Raw genomic sequence first — 23,186 nt, forward strand, 5'->3', positions numbered from 1 at the left:
CCTGTCTTATTTGTGTTTGTTGTAAGCTTCATGTGGAGACAGGCCTGCGTTTTGTTCATTGCTGCATCCTGAGTGCCCAGCACAGATCCTGGCACATTGTAGTTGCTCAGGAAATCCTTATTGTACAAAACAATGGGAGAGGGGGAGAGAGAGAGAGAGAGAGAGAGAGGAGAACTGGACCCTGTCAAACAGCAATATATTTCTATTTTTCACAGCAGAAAGGAAAACAAGGAACTTTACTAAAAGGACCAAATTTACTTCAGTTTAAGGCAAATTCCACACAGAGACTGTCTCGGAGACAGGTACAGGACCAGACAGTGTAGAAACACCACCATCATGCATGACAGGAAGGGAAGCGGTGTCGGGCAGCAGACAGGGTGGGGGCCTGGTCTCCACCCAGGCATGGGATGTGTAGTGGGCTGAAGAGCCCCATGCTGCAGGAGGGGCTGGCATGCATGACTTGCTCCCTGTGGGGGTAAGGGCTGGGCAGCTCTGCAGGCCCAGGGGTGCCATCACCCTTCTCACCTTCCCCACAGCAGGGGCAGGGGCTCCGGCTCAGACACCAGAGCCCAAGGCTGAAGGACCAGGGTGGATCTGAGGTGACAGGATGGAACAGGGTGACCCTAAGGGCCAAGACGGCCTGGGGTGATGGGTCACACTGCTGGGGAGTGGGATGCGGGAAGCTGGGCGTGGCATGAATGGACCCTAGGGACACCAGAGCGGGAAGTAAACCTGGGACTATCTGGTCAACCCTCTTGCCCTACTTCTAAGTCCTAGAAGGCAGAAGGGCCTTGCCTGGGCTCCCCCAGGCAGGGGCTAGATGCAGGGCTCGAACCCAGGACTCTTATCTCCGATCCCTGTGGGAGATAGGGGCAGTGTGAGAGTGCTGGGGCTGGACTGCTCCTTCCAAGGCATCCAGGGCAGCAGCAGACGACGGGGCTCGGAGGGCCCTGGGCAGCCATGGCAGGAGGAGGGGATCCCTGGAGCCAGGAGTCAACTATAGAGGTGCCTGTGGGCCCACACCCAGGAGACGCTTGTGGATCTATGTATCTAAAACCAGCGTCATTCCAGAAAGGACTCTGTGCCCATAAAGCCTCCATTCCTCACCCATCATGCGGCCTGTGCCCTACCATCACAGCCTCCTCTTCACAAGTCTGCAGGGCTCCCATGGCATGCAAGTATCCCTGGGAGGGGTCACACGTTCAGGCGTCCCTGCAAGCCCATCAGCCCCGCAGGGTTCACTGGAAACAGGGACGGGGTAGATACTGGGGTGGGAGGTCAGGGGCCAGGTGTAGGAGTAGACACCACAGGAGGAGGGGAGAGACTAGAGCCCTGGAGGAGAGAGGCCCAGCTCAGGCTTCAGGGCTGTCTAGGAACAGATGAGATTGCCCAGTTGGGCTGGGGGGAGGACCCCAATCCTCCAGACTGTTAACACCTTCCTGGCTGGGCTAGAACCAGGTGTCCAGGGGAAACGAGAAAGGCAGGGGCCCGGAACCTCACCACCTCCTCCACCACCTGCACCCTCCAATTCCCTGGGTACGGGCCATGAGGCCAGGAAAGCAGAGAGGAGTCTTCAGAGGCCCCGTCCCCCGCCGGCCTCCCAGGCACACACGTTACAAAGGCTAGGCATGGCATAGTGTGAGGGGGTCTGGGGGCCCCGCCTGTACTGCCACTGGCCTCCCCAGGCCCCAGCGCCTGCCCCAGGTCGGGGGGGCCTTGGGAAGAGCACTCAGATGTGTGTGTGCAGGGGGGAGGCCGGGGGCGTGTGGGCTGGGGACTGTGGGGGCGAGGGCTCTGGGGCCGCAGGCGGGGGGCGCGGGCGGATGCCCTGTGACTTCATGTAGGACACCAGCTGGTCAGGAATCTCGGCCAGCACATCGCGGGCCAGGCGCGCCATGCTCAGCACGTGGTTGCCAGTGCGGTCCACGTAGTCCCTGAAGGGCACGAACTGGCCAGAGGAAAGGCAGGGTCAGGCAGGGTCTCCAGGCCTGGGACCCCGCCCCACTCCACCCCAGCCTCTTCTCTCCCCTCTCAACGCCTCCCCCTGCTGGCGAGTTCTGAAGGGCTAGTCTCTGTTCGCCCAGCAGATGCCTCCTGAGCGCCTATCCCAGGCCAGGGTACACCCCGGAACAGGAGCCCTTGGTCCTTGAAGCCTCGGCACCCAGCACAGGGACTTAGCCAGCACTCCGGAAATGCTGAATGAACCCCCTGGCTCCCCATCTCCCCCAGCCTCTCTGTCTCTCTTCCTCTTCGGTCTCTGGGCCCCACACCTAAAGTCAGGCCCCTCTGGCTTCCTCCCAGGGGGTGGCCCCCACCCCCCACCCCCCACCCCCAGAGTGCTTCAGCTCACTCCTGCCTCCGGGCCTTTCCATACGTGTGACCCCCCTCTCAGACTGCCCCTGCTCTGGTGCCCAGCCTCCTAACTGGTCTCCAACATTGGAATGCCCCTCCCCACCCCCATTTTTTAAATCCAGGGCGTCTGGAGAAGGTGGAGCCTCTATATTCCCAATCTCCTACACACTGCAGGACAGTCACAAACAGAAGCACTTACTAAGGTGCATTCTGAGGCTTGACTGGGCAGGGACACCCTGGAGACAAAGATGCATGTGCCCGCTATGTGTGCCATCCCACACAACACGTTAAGACACGGGTCCAGTTAGCCAAGCAATGCCCGCTCCTGGAGAGGGCTAGAGCAACGCTAAAGACACCTCCACCTTCGAGTCGTTCTAACTGGGAAGGCAGCCCCGCGGAAGACACTGGGAAGTGCAAGTAAGGTGTCAGTGCTCTGCAGGGACTAGGGAGGCCTGGGGGTTCAGGGAGGCCTGGGCGGAGCATTGTCAGGGCAGCAACCTTAGCGGTGTGTCTCAGAGTGGTAGAAAAGGGTCCAGCCGGGGAGGAGGGGTGACCCAAAGACTGCTTCCTGTTCCCTTCTATGGTGGACAGGCTACTCTGCAGCTCCCTCCAGGGGCCCTTTCCAGAGAAGTCTCTAAAAGGGGGTACAGGGGGCGTGGGGGGGGGCTCAGTCAGTTAAGTGTCTGCCTTTGGCTCAGGTCATGATCTCAGGGTCCTGGGTTCGAGTCCCATATTGAGGGAGCCTGCTTCTCCCTCCCCCTGTCACTCCCCCTGCTTGTGCGCTCCCTCCCTGTCAAATAAAGTAATTAAAAATAAAATAAAATAGAAATAAAATAAAATAAAATAAAATAAAATAAAATAAAATAAAATAAAATGGGATATGAGGTCCGCCTGGCTAGAGGGGTTCTGGCATCTTCCTCGGGGCAGGCAGGCTTTGGGCTTCACCTGCACAATGTCCCGCTCCGCCAGCTTCCCCCGAGAGGAGATCCGCACATCGTCGCCATCCAGTTCCACCATGGCTGTGGGAGGAGAGGCAGTGGCTGTGGGGTGAATCCAGGGTGGGCACCTGGGCCCTGCAGGGCCCATCCCGGACAGAGGCTGTCAGACCAGACTCCCGGGTTGGAGAGGAGGAGGCTGAGGCCAGGAGATGGGGGCAGCCCCCAGGTAAGTGACTTCCAGCCCAGCGCTCTAGCTTCACCATCCTCCCTGGGCTCCCGGGGTTGGAGGAGGCAGGAGTGACCGGCCCTCCTCCCCACCCTCCTCCCCACAGCCCTGGGACGTGGGCGTGGGTGCACACCGTGACATACCCTTCCCTGTGCAAACAGACACACCCAGACCCAGATGGCCACACCCAGCCAGCAGCTCTCCCTCTGCGGGAAGGTCGTTCCCAAGGGCCTGGAGCCTGCCGGGAAGCATCTGGGGGACGAGCACTCACCGTCGAACTCCGCCTGGCCCACGCCAATGATGATGATGGACATGGGCAGTTTGGCAGCCTGGGGTATCCGAATAGGGTCCAGAGGGGTGGGGCAACGGAAGACAGAAGGACAGAAGAAATGAGAGATAGAAGGACAGAGACACACACAGAGAAAGATCGGAAAGGGGCGAGGGGCAGGGACACAGACCATGGGGAAAAGGGGGGGTTTCAGAGAGGAAGGGAGGGTCAAGAGGGGAATAGGGGTCACAGGTCTGCTTCTCTGAGAACCCCCCCCCCCCACTCTTCTTCTGTCCCTGGGCCTCCATCAAGTGGACATGTTTGATGTGGGCATCGAGCTGTGCCTGCTGGGGCCGGAGCCCCTCATATAGGGAGACCACCCAGGAGGGGGAGCCATGTTCCTTACCCACCCCCCGTTGCTAGGCTCCCACTTGGACTGGCCAGGCTGGGCTGGGGTCTGGGGCAGTGGTGCTGGAGGTGGGTTAAGAGGGAGCCAGAGGCGTTGGGAGGAAGTGGACCATCCGGGGTGCGTACAGAGCTCCTCGGGGTGGGGGGACCCCTCACAGGCCAGCACCCCCGCCACCCCTCAAACTGCCCTGTCCAGGAAGCCTTGTCCTAAGGGTTTCTCCAAAGAAGTGGGAAGGCCCGCCGCCCGCCCCCAGCTCACATTGACGATAGCCTCCTTGGTCTGTGCCATGTCGGAGATGACCCCGTCCGTGATGATGAGCAGCACCGAGTACTGGGAGCCGTCCTGCACCGCGGCCGCCGTCCTGGGGGGCAGGGGCCGCAGTCTGTCTGGCCTGCTCTGCGCCCCTCCCTGCCCCCACGACACTTTGGTGGGGGCAACTCTTTGGCAGGAGGGGGGTCTCTTTAGGGTCAGGGCTCCCTGAAAGGCGAGTCAGTGGAAGAGCCACCCCCTCCCACCTTCCTGAGAGGACAGGCAGGGACGCCCTCACGGCTGAGCCGCCGCGGTGGGAGTCCAGTGGCCGCACCACTCACCTGGCCACGTGGGTGACCACGGGGGCGAAGTTGGTGGGGCCGTAGAGCTGCACCGTGCGCAGGCTGTGGTGGTACGCCTCCAGGATGCCGTCGATGCCGCAGCATGAGGGGTTCTCCTGGTTGCCATTCTGGGGGCACCGGGGATAGGGAGGCTGAGCCCAGGAAGGAGGGGTCTCTGGGGAGTGGGGGTACAGCCAGGGTGGGGAAGGCCAGCCCATCTGCGATCTCCTAGCCTCTTCTCTGGTGGGAGCAGGGGAGAGAGCCCCCTTGGCATCCCATGTCCCAACTGCACCATGTCTCCACTGCACCTCCCCTGTGTCTGGTCAGGAAAAGGAGGCCAGAGCCCACTGTGGGTGGCATCAGACATGGAGGGGAGGTGCTGGTGAGCAGGGTGCACCGTGGGCTTCTGGAGGCCCTGCTCCAAGCCCCCCTACAGATAGCAGGCCATATGTCTAGGCGGGGAGGATGGGAGATACCCCCTGCCCAGGCTTGCCACCACGCCCGAGCCCGGTCAGCCCTCAGCTCGTCCACCCAGGACCTCCTACCAGCGGGAACTCGTGGGACACCCTCCCGTCAGGAGGCAGCTTGGCCCCGAAGCCAAGTGCAGGGAACATCTTGTCACTGTCGTAGTGTTGAATGATCTCCCCGACGGCGGTCAGCGCCAGCGCATAGGCGTTCAGCTGGTAGGGGCTCATGTAGTGCAGGGACGTGGACTGCGATGGGTTCCCTGGGACACGGGACACAGGGACACGTGCTAGTCTCAACACTCCACGCACCGTGGGCTCAGAATGCACAAGGGGGTGTCCAATGGGACCCCTAATTTTCTTTATCCTTGACTCCCTTCTTTTTCTCCTGCCACATTTTCAACGCTTCAGTAAATCCTGGTTGCTAAACCTTCAAAATATATGCAGCACCTCACCTACTTCTCCCCCCTCTGCGATCCCCCATCCCCTTGCCCTCAGGAATCAGAGGCCCAGACCAATTCCCAGCTTCCACCCTCATGCCTGCAGTCCAGCCAGAGGAGCTGTCAAACCCCAGGCAGCTAGGCCATGCCTCTTCCCTGCTCCAAAGGCTCTCATTTCACCCAGAAGGAGACCTACAATCCTTATGGGGGGCAGTGCACAGGTCCCACAGGGTCCAGCCTCCAGTTATCTCCCTCCTTGCCTCCCACCATCCCCTCTCCTCACTCACTCAGGCGTGGCCCCCTGCCATCCCCACCTCAGGGCCTCTGCCATAGCGTGTCCTTCTGCTTTGGGGCACTTTTCCACAGATGCACACATGGCTCACTCCCTCTATGCAAGTGCCCCCTTCACAGTGTGGTCTTCCCTTAGTGGCCTCCTGAAAATTACAGCCTCCACCCAACACTCCCTATCCCTCTTGCCGGCTTCAGTTTTTCCCATAGCCCTCATCACCACCAATAACTGCCCATATTTTGCTTATGAATCAGGGGTTCAGCACAGACTGCCAAGGAACAGATCCTGCTATAGCTGTGGCTGTTCGATGGCTCCTTAACCTCTCAGCCTCACCTCCTCATGTACAGCATGGGGATAACAGTCCCACCTCCTGGGATTGTTGTAAGGATGGAGCAGGTATGATTCTTAGAATTCCCCTTGTTGTTAGTATTACAGTTCCTCCCAGCTCAGACATCCTGCCACTCTCAGATGCTGGAGCCCATCAAAGACCTGGGCTGCTTCTGAGAAGCATGGAAATGAGCACTGGGCACTGCTAACAGGAGTCCAGACTCCAAGGAAAGTTGTGATGTTTCTAACCATGTGAAGCTGGGCACTGATTGCTCTTGGTGACTCACTCAGAGCCCCACCCTAGAGGAGGTCAGAGGCGGGAAGGGAGCCGGGGCTGGGAACTGGGGTTCCTGCCCTCGCTGAGGACCACAGAGCTCCCCTCCAGCCTGTGGTTTGGGCTGTGCAGAGGATGTGAGATTTGATCCTGTGAGGAAACACCTTTTCTCCAGCACTCTCCCATGGACCCAGAGCCCAGATTTGTTAGTGACTACAGTCCAAGCTGGGGATACTTCCGCCATCTTGGTTATACCTTTGGCTCTCCAGGCCTAAGTACCTCCTTCTTGGTGAGGCCAGAGAATATGGGAGAGCGGGCTCCCTGTGAGGGCCAACTATCACAGCTCTGAAAAGTCCTCCCCTTTCTTGCCCTCAGTCTCCCTCTGGCTCCTCTGCCCATCTCCTCACTCACCATTGGAGGCTGTGAAATCGATGGCCACTGTGAAGTTGATCTGGGTCCTGGAAGAGGAAGAGAAGCAGAGGAGTTACCTGGACAGGCAAAAATCTGGCTTCCACCCCAGCCCCACAGCTTGTCATATATGTAGCCTTGGTGAAGTCACTCATTTTCTTCTAGTTCTGGAAAATGGGGATAGGAAATGCCAGCCACACACCGCACATCCCTGCCCCCCAGAATTGTTGTGAGCATAAGAAGTAGTCAGTGTGAAAGCTCTCTGAAGGGATTATGCTCTGTGTGGGCACATGGTGATGATTACTTGTTTCCTCCCCAAGCCCTGCCCCTAGGCCCACCTGAGTCCAGTGAAGTAGGGTTTCACTGTTTCTGGCTCAAATTCACAGTCAGATTCAGGGTTAACACTTATTTGACAAAAAAAAAAGAGCCAAAGAGATATTGTGCATCTCTGAGGGAAGAACAAGACACCACCCATAATGCTGTCTTGCCCAAAACTTGAAACTGAACCTGAGTGAGCTTCCAGAGCTATCTCCCAGTTTACAGGAAATACAGGAGACAGAGGAACATGTTAAATGATGTTAAATGATGGAGGGTGTGGAGGGTGCCTAGGTGGCTCAGTCAGGTAAGCATCTGCCTTCAGCCCAGGTCATAATCCCAAGGTCCTGGGATGGAGCCCCACTTGGGCTCCCTGCTCAGGGGGGAGCCTGCTTCTCCCTCTCCCTCTGCTGCTCCCCCTACTTGCGCTCTCTGGCTCTATCTCTCTGTCAAATAAATACCAAAAAAAATTGTAAATGTAACAATAAATGATAGCAGGGGGATGCAGCCAGTTAAAGCCAGTCTGGGGGAACCCTGTGAGGAGTCCAGGCCCCCCAAGACCTTGTGAATCAGAATCCCTCGGTGGGGAGCAGTAGTAATCTGTTTTGGCAAATCCTCAGGTGCTTGGGGGAATCAACAGATGAAAAGAGAATTAAGGGATGAATCAACCAATCACAATGTGGACCTTGCCTGGATTTCTGATTCAAATAAACCAATTAAACAACTTTATAAGACAACTGGGAGAATTTGAACACTGACTAGATATTTGGTGTTAAGGGACTATTTGATTTTTAGGTATAATTATGGCATTGTGTTTCTATTTTACAAAGAAAAAGCCCTTACATTTTAGAGCTACATCCTGAAGTATTGGGGGCGGGGAGAAAATATGATGTCTGTGATTTGATTCAAAACAACTGGACGAAAGGGAGCATGCATGGAACACGACTGGCCAGGAGTTGGTAACTGGTGAATCTGGGTGAAAGATTCTTGGGGTTTGTTATACCTTCTCTCTACTTTTGCATGTATTTTAGAATTTTTCCATAATTAAAAGTTTGGTTTTGAGGATGCAGATTCAGGGTTGAAGCTTTCTGAGGGTTTGGTTGTTCTAGGTTCTGTGCTAGATGCTGATAGAACAAAGCCGACAAGATAGGAGTCCCTGATAAAGTCTAGTCTTGTGGGTTTTATTCTGCAGTGACCACAGAGTCACCAAGGGAGCTTGTTTGAAAGGAGGATCCCAGGGCCCCACTTGCAAGGATGCCACATCAGTCAGTCTGAGAGGGGGTCCCAGAATCTACTTCTTCAACAGACATTCCCTGACCTCATCCAGGGATGGATCCTGAGAAGGGGGTTCTGGGATCACCTTTAGGGACACCGTTCTGGTGGTTCCAAGATGGGCTGATATAAGATCAGCCACAGTCCTCTCTCCACCTGACCACAGAGGAGCTGATGCTCATGGAACCATCATCCCCCAGGAAGGGTGAAGGACACGGTTAGCAGGAGACCCAAGGCAGGGTCTGCTGGAAGGAGATGGTCCAGAGATGTTCCATGCTCTTTCCCTTTGTCTACTGTCTGGGGACAGAGCATCCAGAGGATTCCAACCTCTGAGGGACACGGAACCACAAGATGTCAAGAGCCTAGGTCCCCAACTGACTGTGTGTGGAGCATCTCCCCACCCATCCCTGCCACCCCATGAATGAAAAATAAGCCTTTGTTTGTATTAAGGCTTAAGGTCACAGGATTATTTGTGAAAGGAGTTGGCCTATCCTATTCATCTGCTGTTTGTTGTCAGTTCTCACTGGGGAATAGAGAGATTGTGTGTCTGTGTTAGAGGAAGGGAGACACTTGGAAGGAAAGAGCTCTACTCCTAGGGCCACCATCCAGAGGGTGGTTCTGGACTATGGGACCAGAGCAGAAGGACACCTCCAGCCAGGCACATCCAAATAAGGGTGAGGGAAGAGGCAAGCCTTACTCCTTAATTGGTCTTCCCCTGCTCTGGGTTCTGAAATGACTCAGGGAGGGAAGGGGCTGGAAAGCAGGTACTTTTGGGGGATAGCTACTCCCTGCAGGCTCGCCCCGCCTGCCCAAGAGCAGAGCAGGACAGAACGCAGGCTGCTGAGCAACCAGCTCCATCTCTGACACGGGCCGAGGTGGCCATTCCCTTTCTCTCGGGCCAGGTGGGCAGGGGAGGGAGGCCGGGGAAGGGAAAATCCTGAGACAAATGCCTCCATCAGCTGCCTGCCTGGACACGCAGGCTGGGCTCTCACTCCCTGGAGCCAGCTCTCTCACTCAGGTCTCTGGAGAGGACGAAGAGGTGCGAGGGAGGGCGAGGGCTGGCGCCAGCATGCTAACTTGCCGGGTACTGGCGGCGCCAGCTTTGCGCAGAAGGCCGGCCTCTGAGGGCTCCTTCTCGATGAGACATCACAGCGCACCCAGCCCTTTCACTCTACTGTCTCTGCCTGCATCACACCCCACCTGGTAGCTATGAGGCAGGTAGGGCCGGGATTATTCATTACTATGGAAGAAATGCAGCATGTGTGGACAGAAGGAACCCTGCCACTGGCTGGGCATGTGGCCACCAGCAAGTTACATGCAGATAATCACCCTCCCCCTGCCCACTGTGTTCTGTAAATTAGGGGCACTATGCAAAGGAGGATAAAGAGGATGTGGATTTTTTGAAAATGAGCAGGTGCTATAGAATGTAAGTGTGGGTTGCTCCATGGGCTAGGGAACAGGGCAGTTTCGATGGGGGAAGGGACCAAGGGCAGGGTCTGGAGTGGGTTCAGAGGAGGGACAGGGAGGGGCAGTAGGGGCCTCTGGGTGACTACAGCGAGGCGTGTGCTCAGTAGGTAGAAGGAGAGCTTGCAACCTTGAAACCAGCTTTAAGGCAGCAGGGCGTGGTGTCATGGGAGAGTAAGTGTGGCTTCCCAGGGCCTGACTTTTCCCTCTGCCCTAGAGAACCTGGCAGCCAAGTGCCCGCTTGGCTGGGATGAGCCTTTGGCAGCTGCCCTGCCTCTCGTCTTTCCAGACAGGTGTAGTCACTCACCTGCCTGCACCTGTGGGCTCTCGGCTACCCACACCCTAACCTGGCACCTGTTCTGGCAGGGAGCATACTCTCTTTTCGTGAGCTGTTGGCTGGAGCCTGCAGGCCTTCCTGCCTGCCTTGGCCTGGATGCCAACCCCTCTGGTTCTTTTTGCTCCTTAAACTTGTGTTTGACCACCTGTTGGCCTTGGGATCATCTGATGGCTCAACCCCCCCCCCCCCCAGAGCCTCCTGCCCCTTAGAGGTCCCTGATGACACTGGGCAGGTTAATCATGGCCCTCCCACCCCCCCGACAGACCAGACATCAGAAGCTCAGAGAAGGAAGGGCCATTAGAATTCACTTAACTCCAGTCTCTGTTTATAGAGGTGGAAACTAATACTCAGGGAGGGAAAGTGATCTGGCCAAAGTAATCCAGCAAATTCATGGCAACGCAGGGCCTAGAGCCTGGGCGTCCTAATTCCTAGTCTAGAGCTCTTTCCACCTCCCTAAGCCCTTGGCTCTCTTTGTCAGGGAGTCCCTACCACGCCTGGGTCCCACCCCCACAGGTCCCAGGCTGGCCTCCGTGGCTCAAGAGCAGCCTCTGCAGCCACTCAGGATCCAGGGGCACGTGGGGCTCTGGGAAAGTTGTCTGAGGCCAGAGATGGGAGTTTGCTCACAGCTCATAGGCTATGTCCAGGGCATCAGAGGGGCCAGGGTGGGGCCCCTTCCCACTCCCTGAAGCCAAAGAAACCGAGCTGGATCTCTTCTCACCCTCCTTTGATGTAGTCAAGAAATGTGCACTCTGATTCCACAGCAAAGGAAAGCAGCGTGACCTTGAAAACAAAACAGAGTTTGGTCAGCAGGGAGCTCAGGGCTGGTTTGCGGAAAGTGAAGGAGCATGGAGCATGCACCAAGTTTGCAGACTCTGTCACATACAGTACCCACAAGGACCCTACAAAGTACAACTATTATCTCATCTTATAGCCAAGGAAACAGGTTCAAAGAGGCAATGCAGCATGCCCAAGGACACCACCAGAGCCTGGTCGAGTGAGCCCAAACCCGGGTCTGTCTGACTCCAGAGCCTGCCTCCTTGACCATTATGCTCAGCTGCATCCCAGCAGGGCACGGTCTCTGTCACTGGAGCACCGGGGCTCAAGCCAAGAGCACAAGTTTCCCCTAAGTGGGTCCGTGCGTGGAGTGTAGAAGACAGGGGGGGTCTTCCTGAAACAGGCCTAACAACCTGCCACTGCTGACAAGGTCCTTGCCGTGCTAACGATCGATCCCAAATCTTTACCTTCTCAGCCCCAAGACCCTCATAAAGCAGCCTGTTATCTCTTGGGAGGTAACTGACCTGGAGCTCCCTCTCCAGAGCACACGCTGCCGTTCAACCTCTGCCCCCTGTCGGCTTTGGCATTGGCTTTGCCTAGACAGGCAGCTACCTGGCAGCTTATTACGATAATGATTTAGGATCGTGGAGACAAGTAAGTGAAAGCCTGGCTGCCAAAATCAATTAAATGAGGCAAGATTTGGAAGCAGGGGAACTTTTACTTGTGTCAGAGAACTTGACCCTAGAATTTGGGGAATCCTCTACTGGTGCAGACTCTGCTATCTTTATCAACTCTCTGGATAGGCCAGGGAGGGCCTCTGCTTGATATTAGCCCAAATAAGGGGAGGGTGTGTGGGCGCTGCCCTGGGCCTTGGAGACCCCACCTGCTGTGATTACAGTGTTAGGCGCCTGAATGGACAAAGCCTCCCTTCCATAGGAGTGGACTATGGCAGCGGCCTCCACCCTGACTGATGACCACCAGCCTCCCTGGGGAGCTTTTAAAACCTCCTGCAGCCTGGCTGAGGACCCCAAACCAATTATATCAGTTTAGGGAGTAGGGCTCTGGCCCTGGATCTTCTCTTAGCTCCTCACATGAGTCTACCCTGCAGCTGGGGGTTGAACTCCACTCCCTACTCCCATCCCCCAAAGGCCCTGGGATGAAGTAGTTCCTTAACCTGCCTGACCATATGGATACCCAGGGCCTTGCTGCTCAAAGTGTGGTCCCTGGACCAGCAGCAGCAGCAGCAGTATCACCCTGATGCTGATTAGAAAGGTGGACATGCAGATTCTTGGCATTTTACCAAGATCCCCAGAAGATTCTGCACATAGTAAGTAAGGTATGAGAAGCGGTAAATATGGGTTCCTAGGCCCCAGCCTAGGCCTCCTCAAATGGAAGCCCAGAGAATAGACTAGGCATTTGCTTTTTTAAAAAAGATTTTATTGACTTATTTGAAAGAGAGAGAGAGATTGCAAGAAGGGGAGAGGGGAAGAGGGAGAAGCAGACTCCCTGCTGAGCGGAGAGCTCAATGCAGGACTCGATCCCAGGACCCTGGGATCATGACCTGAGCCAAAACCAGATGTTTAACGAACTGCACCACCCAGGTGTCCTGGGCATGTGCGTTTAATAAGCATCCCAAACTGGGATGCCTGGGTGGTGCAGTCGGTTAAGCATCTGACTCGATTTCAGCTCAGGTCATGATCTCAGGGGCATGAGATCGAGCCCTGCGTTGGGCTCTGGGCTCAGAAGGGTGTCTGCTGGAGATTCTCTCTCCCTCTCCCTCTGCCCCTCCAGATCATATGTACTGTCTCTTTCTCTCTCTCTCAAATAAATAAATAAATAAATCTTAAAAAAAAAAAAAAAGCATCCTGGGCCCTGACTGATATTTTTATGGTGAAGACTGACCCAAGACAAATAATGTCCCCTCTCTGGGTGTCAGTTTCCTTATCTCTAAGAAAACTAAAGATCAGTGGTTTTTGGGCAGCCCTGGTGGCACAAAGGTTTAGCACCGCCTGCAGCCCAGGGGGTGATCCTGGAGACCCTGGATGGAGTCCCACATCGGGCTCTCTGTATGATGCCTGCTTCTCCCTCTGCCTGTGTCTCTGTCTCTCTCTCTCTGACTCTGTGAATAAATAAATAAAAATCTTTAAAAAAAAAAAAAGATCAGTGGTTTTCAAACTTTGTGTGTGTGTGTGTGTGTTAACTGTACATCCAAGATTTCTCAGCTGGGGAAGGTGCTGCGTCCCCTAGGGGCATGAGAATGTGTGGGAAAATTTCAGGGGTCTCCCAGTGACTGTGGCACTACCAATAGCCATGGGCCGAGGCCAGGAGTGCTAAGCACCCCACAATGCACAGGGAAGTCCTGGGAGATGAAGAATGATCCTGTCCAACATGCTGACAGCATTCCCACTGAGAAACACTGCAGCTTCTCCAAGCCTGACTGGGAAACAGAATCATTCCCCTTTGAATGAGCAGAGTACTTTGCAGTTTACAAGTTCTCGTCTCCAGCTCTCTGTCAGAGCCACCCAGTGCAAAAAGCAGGGTAGGGATGATTTATTAGACCCATTTTACAAATGGAGAAAATAAGGGTCCTCAGAGGAACCTCAGAGCTCCCTAATGAGGACCTCTTCTGGGTCTGGAGTTGCAGTTTACTTAAATCTAATGACTAAATGTGGCTACATTAGCTGATGGGGCTATGGACCTCTACAGTGGGGAGGGCAGGAAGGAAGCAGCTCTAAATATATTTGCAGGGCAAAGACATTGGCTTGTACAAGAAATGCACTGTGGGCTGTACCTCAGGACCTTTACACATGCTCATCCCTACAGCTATTATTCCCTTTCCTCAATGTCCTGAATACTTGTTTGCTCACCTTCTTCAAACCTCTGCTCAAACATCACCTTCTTAGAGAAAATCTTTCCTTGACTACTTGATATAAAATAGTAGTTTTGTCTCTGGCATTGCCTAACCCTTTACCTTCTTATGCTTTTTTTCCACAGCACTCACACCCATGTGACAAATACACGTATGTGTGTGTGTATATACATATATATGTCTTCTACCTCCCTCACTAAAATATAAGTACCAAGAACCAGATACTTAGGTCTGTCTGCTTCCCAGCTGTATCCTTCATGCCGAGAACATGGTAGCGCTCAGGAAATCTTTCTTGGACAAATGCATGAATGTTCTGGAGACTGGCCCCTGGAAGCCACACACTAGTGTAATCCTAGGATCGTCATGACAAACAGGGGCAGTGTCAGCTACCAGCTCTCAACTGAACTGTAGTGCTGCCTGCCATCTCTAGCTCTGTGACCTTGGGTGAGTCACTTCCCTGCTGGCAGCCTTGGTTTCCTCTCTTATGATGAGAAGATGTCTGCCTCTCAAGGAAACAACCTGTGAAAAGCACCGCAATGGGGAATTTCCCAGAGTTAAGGGCCCCATGCTCACTACTCCTTTTCCTCTCCCTTTCTGCAGGAAGTCCCACGGGAGTTTCTGGGATTTCTCATTCTTTACCACAGTGCCTATGTGTGGCCTGCACCATCTACACACCGTCTACCATCCACCGGCTACCCCCCAACCTGTTGCTCCATCTGCCCCACCCCTCCCCACCCCCAACTCTCCAGGTCTGGTTCTCACACTCTGCAGGAACCCATGCAGGAGTCCTGACACCAGACATAGCTCAGGCCTCAGGATGCCTGCACCCGGCTGCGGGGGTGGGGTGGGGCTGGGGGGTTGGCTACTCACTGTGCCAGAATTCACGTATTTCTTTTTCTTCATTTTCTTTTTTGGGTTTACCACCTGCATAAAAAAAAAACAGTTGGCGGGTAAGGAGTGTTTCCAAGCAGTCAGGGCCAGGCTCCTAGAGCTTGTAGCCACCCTCAGGTATGGCCTCAGCCCCAGCAAGCAGACTGTGGGGCGTGAAGACTGGGGAGGGGGGTATGGGAGGTCCAGGGGAGGAGGGTCCTGGGAAGGTTTTGTGAGATACTGGCATTTAGATTTACGAAAGCGGGCTTCCTGATTAGACCCGGTGTTGACGACCAAACACACCAGGAATAATATTTATTTAACCTTTTTTCCCCATTGCTCCCCCAAACACAGCCTCCACGCAAATGCGGCCAAAGTATGCCCTCTATGCCTGCTCTTGTGTGTTGGCTCAGGTTGCTCCCCTCACCCCAAATGCCTTTCCCTCCTCCCTCCACCAATTCCCACCCTCCCTGCTCCTCCTTGGGGATCCAGCCCTAGGGCCTTTGAGGCTCCCCTCTCCACCCCCACCCCCACCCGCCTAACAGGACAGTGAGAACTTTCTTAACTGTTCCTCTCGTGAAAGCTTTCATCCCAAACCAGACCTGTCATCAGAGAATATAGGACAGGCCTAGGCACATATTTAGTAGATGCTAAAAAAAAAAAAATCACTTATTGGTGGGCTTAACTCAGTGGTCTCAACTGCCCGCCCCCTCAAAATTTGGCCATGTTCAGAGACACTTTGGATGTCACGACTCAGGGAGAAGACAGAGGCCAGGGACGCTGCTGAACATCATGCCATGCACAGGGCAGCCCCAGCCACCCACCCCCACCCTGCCCCAAGAATTATCAAGTCCAACATTGAGTAGCATGGAGGCTGAGAAGCTGGGGACCCACTGAGGGGAGCACCTTGCCCTGTGAGGCCTCCAGGGGGCTTCCACATGGGCTGCATCTATACTGGCCTTCAGCCCCACTGGCTGTTCTGCTTCCAGGGGCGGGGGGGAGTTCAGGCCCCACTTTTCCCTAATCTCCCATCAAAGGAGGCAAGGCGGGTTGATTTTCACACTAGTTCTGTCCTCCACAAGTTTCTGGTGAACTCACTGGCCCTCCCCCCATCTCCCGTTCTTCTGCACGCAGAGGCGGCAGGCTTTGTCTTTAGCAGAGGCCTCTTCTGCCTGAATGAGTGCTGATACCCATTTCTGGGGATCAGGAGACAAGACACAGGGACAGAAACAATTTGCCCAAGGTTGCCTAGTGCTCTGCATGGTGACAAAATTAGAAACCAGGTCCCAGCTCACAGGCAGACAGTGCTGCCCACCTGGGTGTCGCCCTGATAACAAATACAAATGCAAATATTTATGGGGTTGGGGAAAGATTTGTCTTCAGGTGATAGAGGACAAGAGGAACCAAAAAAGGGAAGCCAGGAATGTGAAAGGAGTTGGAGGAAGGGAGGACCATTCCAGGCTGAGCATCAGCGAGGCTTGCCGGGAACAGGTAGTGTTGAAGGCAGGTATTGAGGGCAGGAGCCTTTGGGCATGGGGTGATGGAGGGAGGGCTTTCCAGTCAGAGGAGATATTTTGGGGGAGGGGCCATAGAACTGGACTCCAGAACCACAGGGTGGAAGAGTAAACTGGGCTAGCTGGAAGAGAGCCTAGAGCACCAAGTTAAATGTCTGAACATCACCCAGCAGCCAGCAGGGAACTCTGATGACCTCTAAGCTGATAGAGGGGCATGATCACAGCAGACTCTAGGATGCCAGGACCTGGTGGAAATGAGTATGAGGGGAGAAGGAGAGACACCAGGGGCATGTTTACCTGCCCGGTTTTGCCACGCAATGGCTGTGTGACCGCAGGCAAGTTACCTGACCTTCTTGTGCCTCAGTTTCCTCGTCTCTAAAATAGGAGTGAAAAGTACCTACCTTATAGAAAGGTATGGGGATGAAATAGGTCAATACAAGGAAAGTGTTTAGGACATGGTCCGGAATGAAGTAAATACTATATAAGCGCTAGCTGCTATTAATTTTTATTACTACCACAACTACCACCCCCGCTAGTCCAGGTGAGAGGTAATGAGGGCCTGGGGGTTGTTGGAACAGGTACCTAGCTATGACAAAACTCCACTGTCAAGAAGTGACCACAGACCTTGGGGCCAGGGCATGGCTGCGGGGGCAGGAAGGAAAGGGGCAGGGGTGACCAGGAAGACACAGAAGGAAGGAAGAGCTGGATTTGGGGCCCAGGTGGGAAAGCTGGCAAGCTCTACAGGTGGAAACTGTGAACATGGGGAGAGAAGCCCAGAACGACTTCCGAGCCCCCATGGGCACGGAGGCCATCCAGATGATACGGCATTCACAGACACATTTGTGGAACACCATGCGCTAGGCAAGCTCCAGTGCTGTGGTGCCTCAGTTTCCCAATCTGGTCCCAGGAGGGTGTGGAATTTGAGAACCGAACTCCAACTTTTATTCCCAAGTAGCCCTCCCAGCTGAGGAGGATAAACATGGATTCCTGGGGGTCTGGGTGTCACCCAAAGACCTGGCCACAAGCACATTTCTTTGAAGTCTTCTACGTTACCTTTAAATTAGCCTGTAGTCCACATTTCCACTCTCTAATTATAACTGTTTTAATATTAAAGCAATGTTTTGTTCTCAGATCCTCATGTGAAGTGGGTACTGAAGAAACGCCCTGTTTATTCTGAGGTTTCATGCACTCCAGCACACACCTCCACCCCAGGGACCAGCCTCTCCAGCCCGCGTGGGCGGTGCCCTCAAGCTCCGTGTGGGGCACCGTCGCCCCCTGAGGGCCAGGCTGGGAACTTCCCAACTCAAGGGCTGGAATTCTCAGCCTTGTCCTCTCCCTCTGCTCACACCCCTGGGCAGGTCTGGCTTCTGCCCTCCTGGGCAAGGAAGCAAGCCACCCGGTGGCTCCCAGGGGCCAGGAGCTGTGCTGGTTTTGGGAATAAATACAGTAGTGATTGAGACACCACCCCACCCTTGAGGACCCCATGGTCTTTGACGGGGTGGGAAGTATGGCAAACAGTTTAACACCCCTGGGAAGGGGGTTGGTGAGGGAGGCATGGGAGCATGGAGAGGTATTTATTTACCTCAGACTTTGGGGGTGGAGTGTGCAGGTGGAGAAGATTCCTAGAGGAGGAATATACCCAAAGGGAGTCCCCAAGGATCCATAGGCCCAACCAAGTGAGGAAGAACAAAGGGAGCCCCAGGGGAGCACTATGGAGTGAGGCCCAGAGGCCCAGCCAGCAGGGAGGTTCAGAGAGCATAATGGAGCTACCACCGGTAGTGGGCAGAGGGGAGGGGCCAGGGCAAAAGCCCAGGGGCCTACTAGGGGTGGGTGGTGTGAGTCTACTTAGAAACCCCTACTGGTTGCTCACAGATTCTAGGTTGCTGGGACATGGTGCCCATGTGGAGGAGCTTGGACTCTACCTTGTAGGTAAAGGGCCCTGTAGGATCTCAGCTGCGGCAGGGGAGTCATTCTGAATCTCCTCCCCACCCACCCTTCAGTGTGAACCCTGGCTAGGCAGTAGGTGGGATGCAAGGCCAAAGGTTAAGCAGGGCAGCCATGTGATCAGATTATCATTTTGGAGGAGCCCTTGGATCACGGAATGGCAGATGGAAGGAGGTGGGAAGGCTGTTAGGAGGGCTGTTGCAAAGCCCCACACACCGGGGAGATGATGGCATTGGGGGTGGATGGGAGCAAAAGGAACAAAGGTCAGAATCTGTAGGTGATAGGAGGAGTGGGATTCAGTTGTGGAGTGGATGTGGGGTGAGGGGCAGGAGGCGTCAAGGTCGACTCCCCAGGCACCATGGCCCCCATGGTGACAGACCAGGAGATGGAGCCTGCTGGCCAGGGAGAGGGGACAGCTGTGAGAGGCTTCAGCCAGTGCCTTCAGGTGGGGAAGGCTGAGTCTGAAGAGTGGTCGCCAGACAGCTGGACATGTGAGCAGACACTCAGGCTGAGGCCAGCGCCCACGATGAGAGTCCTTCCTGTTCTCTCCTCAGGCAGTTTGGACCTTTAGAGAGGCCTTCCGGGGACACGGCCCACAGTGCAAGGCCTGCTCCCCTGGGACTGCCGGAGTGTAATTCCTTTTCTAACTGATGATATTTCCAATGGAGAAAACGAATCAATCCAACCTTTTCTGCTTTTAGCTTGAGAGATCATGGCCTCTTCTGAGCCTGTCAAGCACACTTAAAAGCTAAACTCCGAGAGATATAATCCCTTCCATTCCCTGCTCTAAAAAACCTCTTTAGAGGAAGCCAGAAAAGGATGGATCCTGCTTCTCTCTGCCTGGGTGGGGGAATAAAGAGAGCCCTCCCCTTTGCCGATGCAGAAAACAAAGTAATTAACTGCGAGGATCAGAGCCCTGTCAAAGAAATTCACCCACGCTCTCTCTTCACAATGGCCTCGTTCAACAGAATTCAGTGTGTGCTCGGATCACAAGCACCTACTGGGTGCCTGGCGCTGCGCAGGCCGACGTGAAGGGAGGCCACGGGAAGGGCTGTCGCCTAGCCTGCCCTTACAGAGCTTCTGTCTAAATGGAACACAAGAGCTGCCCACTCAGAACAGAGACGCCTGGCTGGCTCAGTGGTTGGCCATCTGCCTTCGGCTCAGGCCGTGATCCCGAGGTCCTGGGATCGAGTCCCGCATTGGGCTCCCTGAAAGGAGCCTGCTTCTCCCTCTGCCTGCGTCTCTGCCTCTCTCTCTGTGTCTCTCATGAATAAATAAAATCTTTAAAAATTAAAAATAAATAAATCTAAAAAAAAAAAAAAAAAAGAACAGAGACACAAAGTGAAGGAGTGCAAATGTGGAGTGGTTCAGACTCGGTGATGGGAGCCAAAGCCTGCTCTTCAACGTTACTAGCTGAGTGGCTGCTCCTGTGAGGAGGGAGCCCATTTCCAGGGCTGCCGTGAAATCTAAATCTCCTGGCACACAGTCGCGCAACAGATGACGCTAGAAGACAGCCTTGATGAAATGCTCACAAGGGGCCAGGCACTGTTCTAGTGACTTCTTTAACGCTCAGCGTGCCTGGCACAGAATGGTTCAGGGACTTAGCCCATGTCACAAGGCCGGGACATGGTTAGAGTCAGAGTATGAGCCCAAGAAGTTATTAGGGCTAGAAGTTTCTGCACTTCAGTGGGTCCAGCATGACATGCTGTCCATGAAGCTGACATGAGGGAGAAAGCACGAGGCCAGAGTGGTTGGGAACGCCAATAGGGGAGCTGGGACTCAAGCTGGGAGGGCACCCCAGGACGGTGAGCACACACGAGCAAAGGCTCAGCAGCAGGAACTGTCCTTTGAGGGCAAACACTATTATCTCCAGAAGGACTGGAGGCCCTGTCCAGGTTCTCCACATCCAGATGGAGCTGTCCTGACCTCTGTTCCTCTGACTCTCCTTCCAGAAACAGTAAGATACTCAGCAGGCCCTGAGACGGTTCTGATTGAAGGCAGAGGGCCATTTCGAACTCAGGACCTTGGGTGTCAGACCTCGCAGCCTTCTGATAATGTCCCCCACAGTCTCCCCCATCAGCACCCCTCCTCCGCCATCCTGTCAGAACTGCTTTTTGTGGGGTCACTATAACTCAACATTGTTTGCCTCTTGCTTCTGCAACTTACAGAACCACATGTCTTTGGGCAAATTCCTGAACTCCTCTGAGACTCAGGCTTCTTAGCTCTAGACTGGGACAGTAACACCCACCTCACAGGAGAACACGCAAAAACCCCTGCCCAGCTCATGGCACACTGCAGTCCTCAATGGCTGGGAGGTACGTATAAGGAGAGCAAACCCCAGACTTGGGGTATCCACCTCACCTCATAGATGTTGAACTGGCTCTGCCCGCGGGCCAGCTCCCGGTAGCTGGTGGTGAACTCGCCAATGAAGTCGTGGCTGCAAGAGAAGGCTACTGTGAGTCGGCGTGGCCCAGGCTGCACACTGCTTCTAGCCAACTGCCCGCCTCTCACATCCCTTCCTCTGGCTCCCCATCCTGCCCAGGACCTCTGCTACAGGGGTGCATGCCAGCAGAGAGCCTGGGTCCCTGGCAAGAGTCAGTGTCACCACGGAGCAGGAGACCCAGTGGTCACCTAGCCAAAAGCAGGGCCCCGGAGAAGGGGACCACTTCTACTTGGATTCTTGTTGGAACAAGCCAGCTGTGCAAGGTATTCTGGGGACAACTGGAGAAATTTAAATATGAGATGAATATTAGGTGGTATTCAAGAATTATTTATTGTTCAATGTGTCAGGTGTAATAATGGCATTCGTGGTTCTGTAGGAAAATGTCCTTGTTTTTTAGACATTCTCAATGAGATATTTAGAGGTAAAAAATGCCTTGATGTCTGTAATTTAAACTACATCAGCAAAACACAGCTAAAGGAAATGTGGCAACATGTAACACTTGTTAAATTCAGATGATAGGCTTAAAAGCATTCATTAAAGTCTTCTCTTTTTCTGTGTATTTGCCATTTTTCCAATAACAGTTTTTGAAAAGACAATTTGTGTCATGTCCATCGAGGCAGCTGGAGGTGTTTTCTGCAGTGGCCACGCCTTCTGGGACTCTGGCCCCCACAAGTGTGTTGTATGTGTGTGTTAAGTGCAGCAAAAAGCAGGTGCAGGACAACTCCCGTCTCCTCTGCGGCTGGCTGTCTTTCACTGTCCCCACCCTGACAGAGGGATCCTGGAGTACCCCCCAGAGGTGCTGGAGAGTGATGCCCGGGAGAAGTCCCTGGGGCCTGGCCCTGCCTTGTACCCGCTCTGTATTTTCACTACACATTTATAGCTCTTGGCACTCAGACTATGAGCTCCTTGATGGCAGGACCCTATGACATCTGGTGGCTGTTCCCAGTTTTCCCTGGTGAAGAAGAAGTATGGGGGACCTCCAGGGTAAGATAAACATGTAGCTGACTTGCCTGTTATGTGGTTAACAAAGCAAGTTAACAGAGATGCTGTGGCCCTGGAGTCCTGTCTCGGAATGACTCACAGGAAGGTGAGCGACCAGGAATGGCCAGGGCCTAACTTAGAGTTATATCTGCACAGCCCTTTACAGGACCCCCTATCCACATCACAGACTGGAGAGGTACGGATGGAGATGATGGGGCTTAAAGCCCCCTCACGACACCTCTAGTAGTGGAGTCACAGAAGTCAGAATGACACATTAGGTTTGGTTCAACAGGCAAGTGGGAGCCAGTGAGGTTTCTGGACTAGGGCCATGAGAGGGCATTCTTGTCCTCATCTATGAATTCTCAGTGACACTGCTCCTTGGGGGGTACTTACATTCGCACACAGGGAGGGTACTGGCCTGCCCAAACCCAGGTGGGAAGTGCCCTCCTCCTGGCCAGGCTTGGCCCTACTCAGAAACTGCCTCATGGCTCCAGAGACCATTAGGGTGCATCAAAGCGTACCCTTCCCATAGCCCACTCTCAGGGCCTGCTCCCTGCAAACGCTTCCTTTAATATGCCAAGGGCCCTCCACTAGACAAAGAGGAGTCTCTGAGGACTGAGCTTGTCTTCTGCACCTTGGTCACCCCACAATGCTTGGCCTCACACAGAGAACACGGATGCTCAGGGGATCGCTAGTATCTGTGCATTAGAATAGGCACATTTCAGAAAAATCCTTATTCTCCCAAATGCGGTGAGCTTTAGGCACTGGCTGGCTGCTAGGCAGCTATTTGAGGAAAAGAGACCTCAGGCCCCTGGCACCATGTCATGCAGGACAGAGATCCTCTGGTGCCTCAGCAGAGCCGGGCAGGTGCAGCGGACCTCCCATCGGAGAACCCAGGCCCCAGCGCCCCCAGAGCTACCACAGGCATAGTAGTTCTCCCCATGTGAGGGCAGGGCCCAATCACCCTAAGGGGCTGTCCTCATTCCTGCTCACCTTTTGTCCTTCTACCTGCTTACCTGCCATCCCGATCCCAGTCGTACACTTCCACCTTGATGGTCCTGCAAGGCAAAGGGCCTGTGGTGGGACAGGCTTGACCCAGACGGATGTAGCCTGAAGACAAGGCCCCTCCTGTGCTCCTGGGCCAGAAGGGCACACAGGGACACCCACCAGGCTCCAGGGCCCTCAGTGGAGGCGCGGGAGCCCAAGAGACAAAGGAACTATCTTGAGACCTTTTGGCAAAGGTCTTGGGACAGAGGCCCCCCCAAGTTTCAGGCAGGATGTGGAAAAACGGCCTCCAGCTTCAGTTCACCCCACCTTCTCCTTGCCACCCCAGATGGGGCACAGGTCCCAGGATGAGGCCACATGGTGACTCTATCAAGAGTGGGGGCATCGCAGTGGGAGTGTGGCACTCTCAGGAT

The 23,186-nt window shown here is 54.6% G+C and overlaps 1 protein-coding gene across 3 annotated transcripts in view; it reads right to left on the bottom strand.

Moving 5' to 3' along the window:
• Positions 1-244: 244 nt before the first annotated feature.
• CPNE5 (copine 5) overlaps positions 245-23,186 on the bottom strand; it is an 89,330-nt gene continuing 66,388 nt past the window's right edge. For all 3 annotated transcript variants that reach the window (XM_055329546.1, XM_055329545.1, XM_055329544.1), the window contains 11 exons: positions 22,785-22,826; positions 20,706-20,781; positions 14,887-14,940; positions 11,092-11,153; positions 6,989-7,035; positions 5,329-5,510; positions 4,784-4,911; positions 4,452-4,554; positions 3,788-3,845; positions 3,298-3,371; positions 245-1,948 (listed from right to left, as the gene is read on the bottom strand). In XM_055329546.1, coding sequence (XP_055185521.1) covers positions 1,730-1,948; positions 3,298-3,371; positions 3,788-3,845; positions 4,452-4,554; positions 4,784-4,911; positions 5,329-5,510; positions 6,989-7,035; positions 11,092-11,153; positions 14,887-14,940; positions 20,706-20,781; positions 22,785-22,826 — 1,045 coding nt within the window. In that variant the 3' untranslated portion in view covers positions 245-1,729. The remainder of the gene's footprint in view (positions 1,949-3,297; positions 3,372-3,787; positions 3,846-4,451; positions 4,555-4,783; positions 4,912-5,328; positions 5,511-6,988; positions 7,036-11,091; positions 11,154-14,886; positions 14,941-20,705; positions 20,782-22,784; positions 22,827-23,186) is intronic.

Source organism: Nyctereutes procyonoides, unplaced genomic scaffold, assembly GCF_905146905.1.
Source record: "Nyctereutes procyonoides isolate TBG_1078 unplaced genomic scaffold, NYPRO_anot_genome, whole genome shotgun sequence".
NCBI classification, from domain to species: Eukaryota; Metazoa; Chordata; class Mammalia; order Carnivora; family Canidae; genus Nyctereutes; species Nyctereutes procyonoides.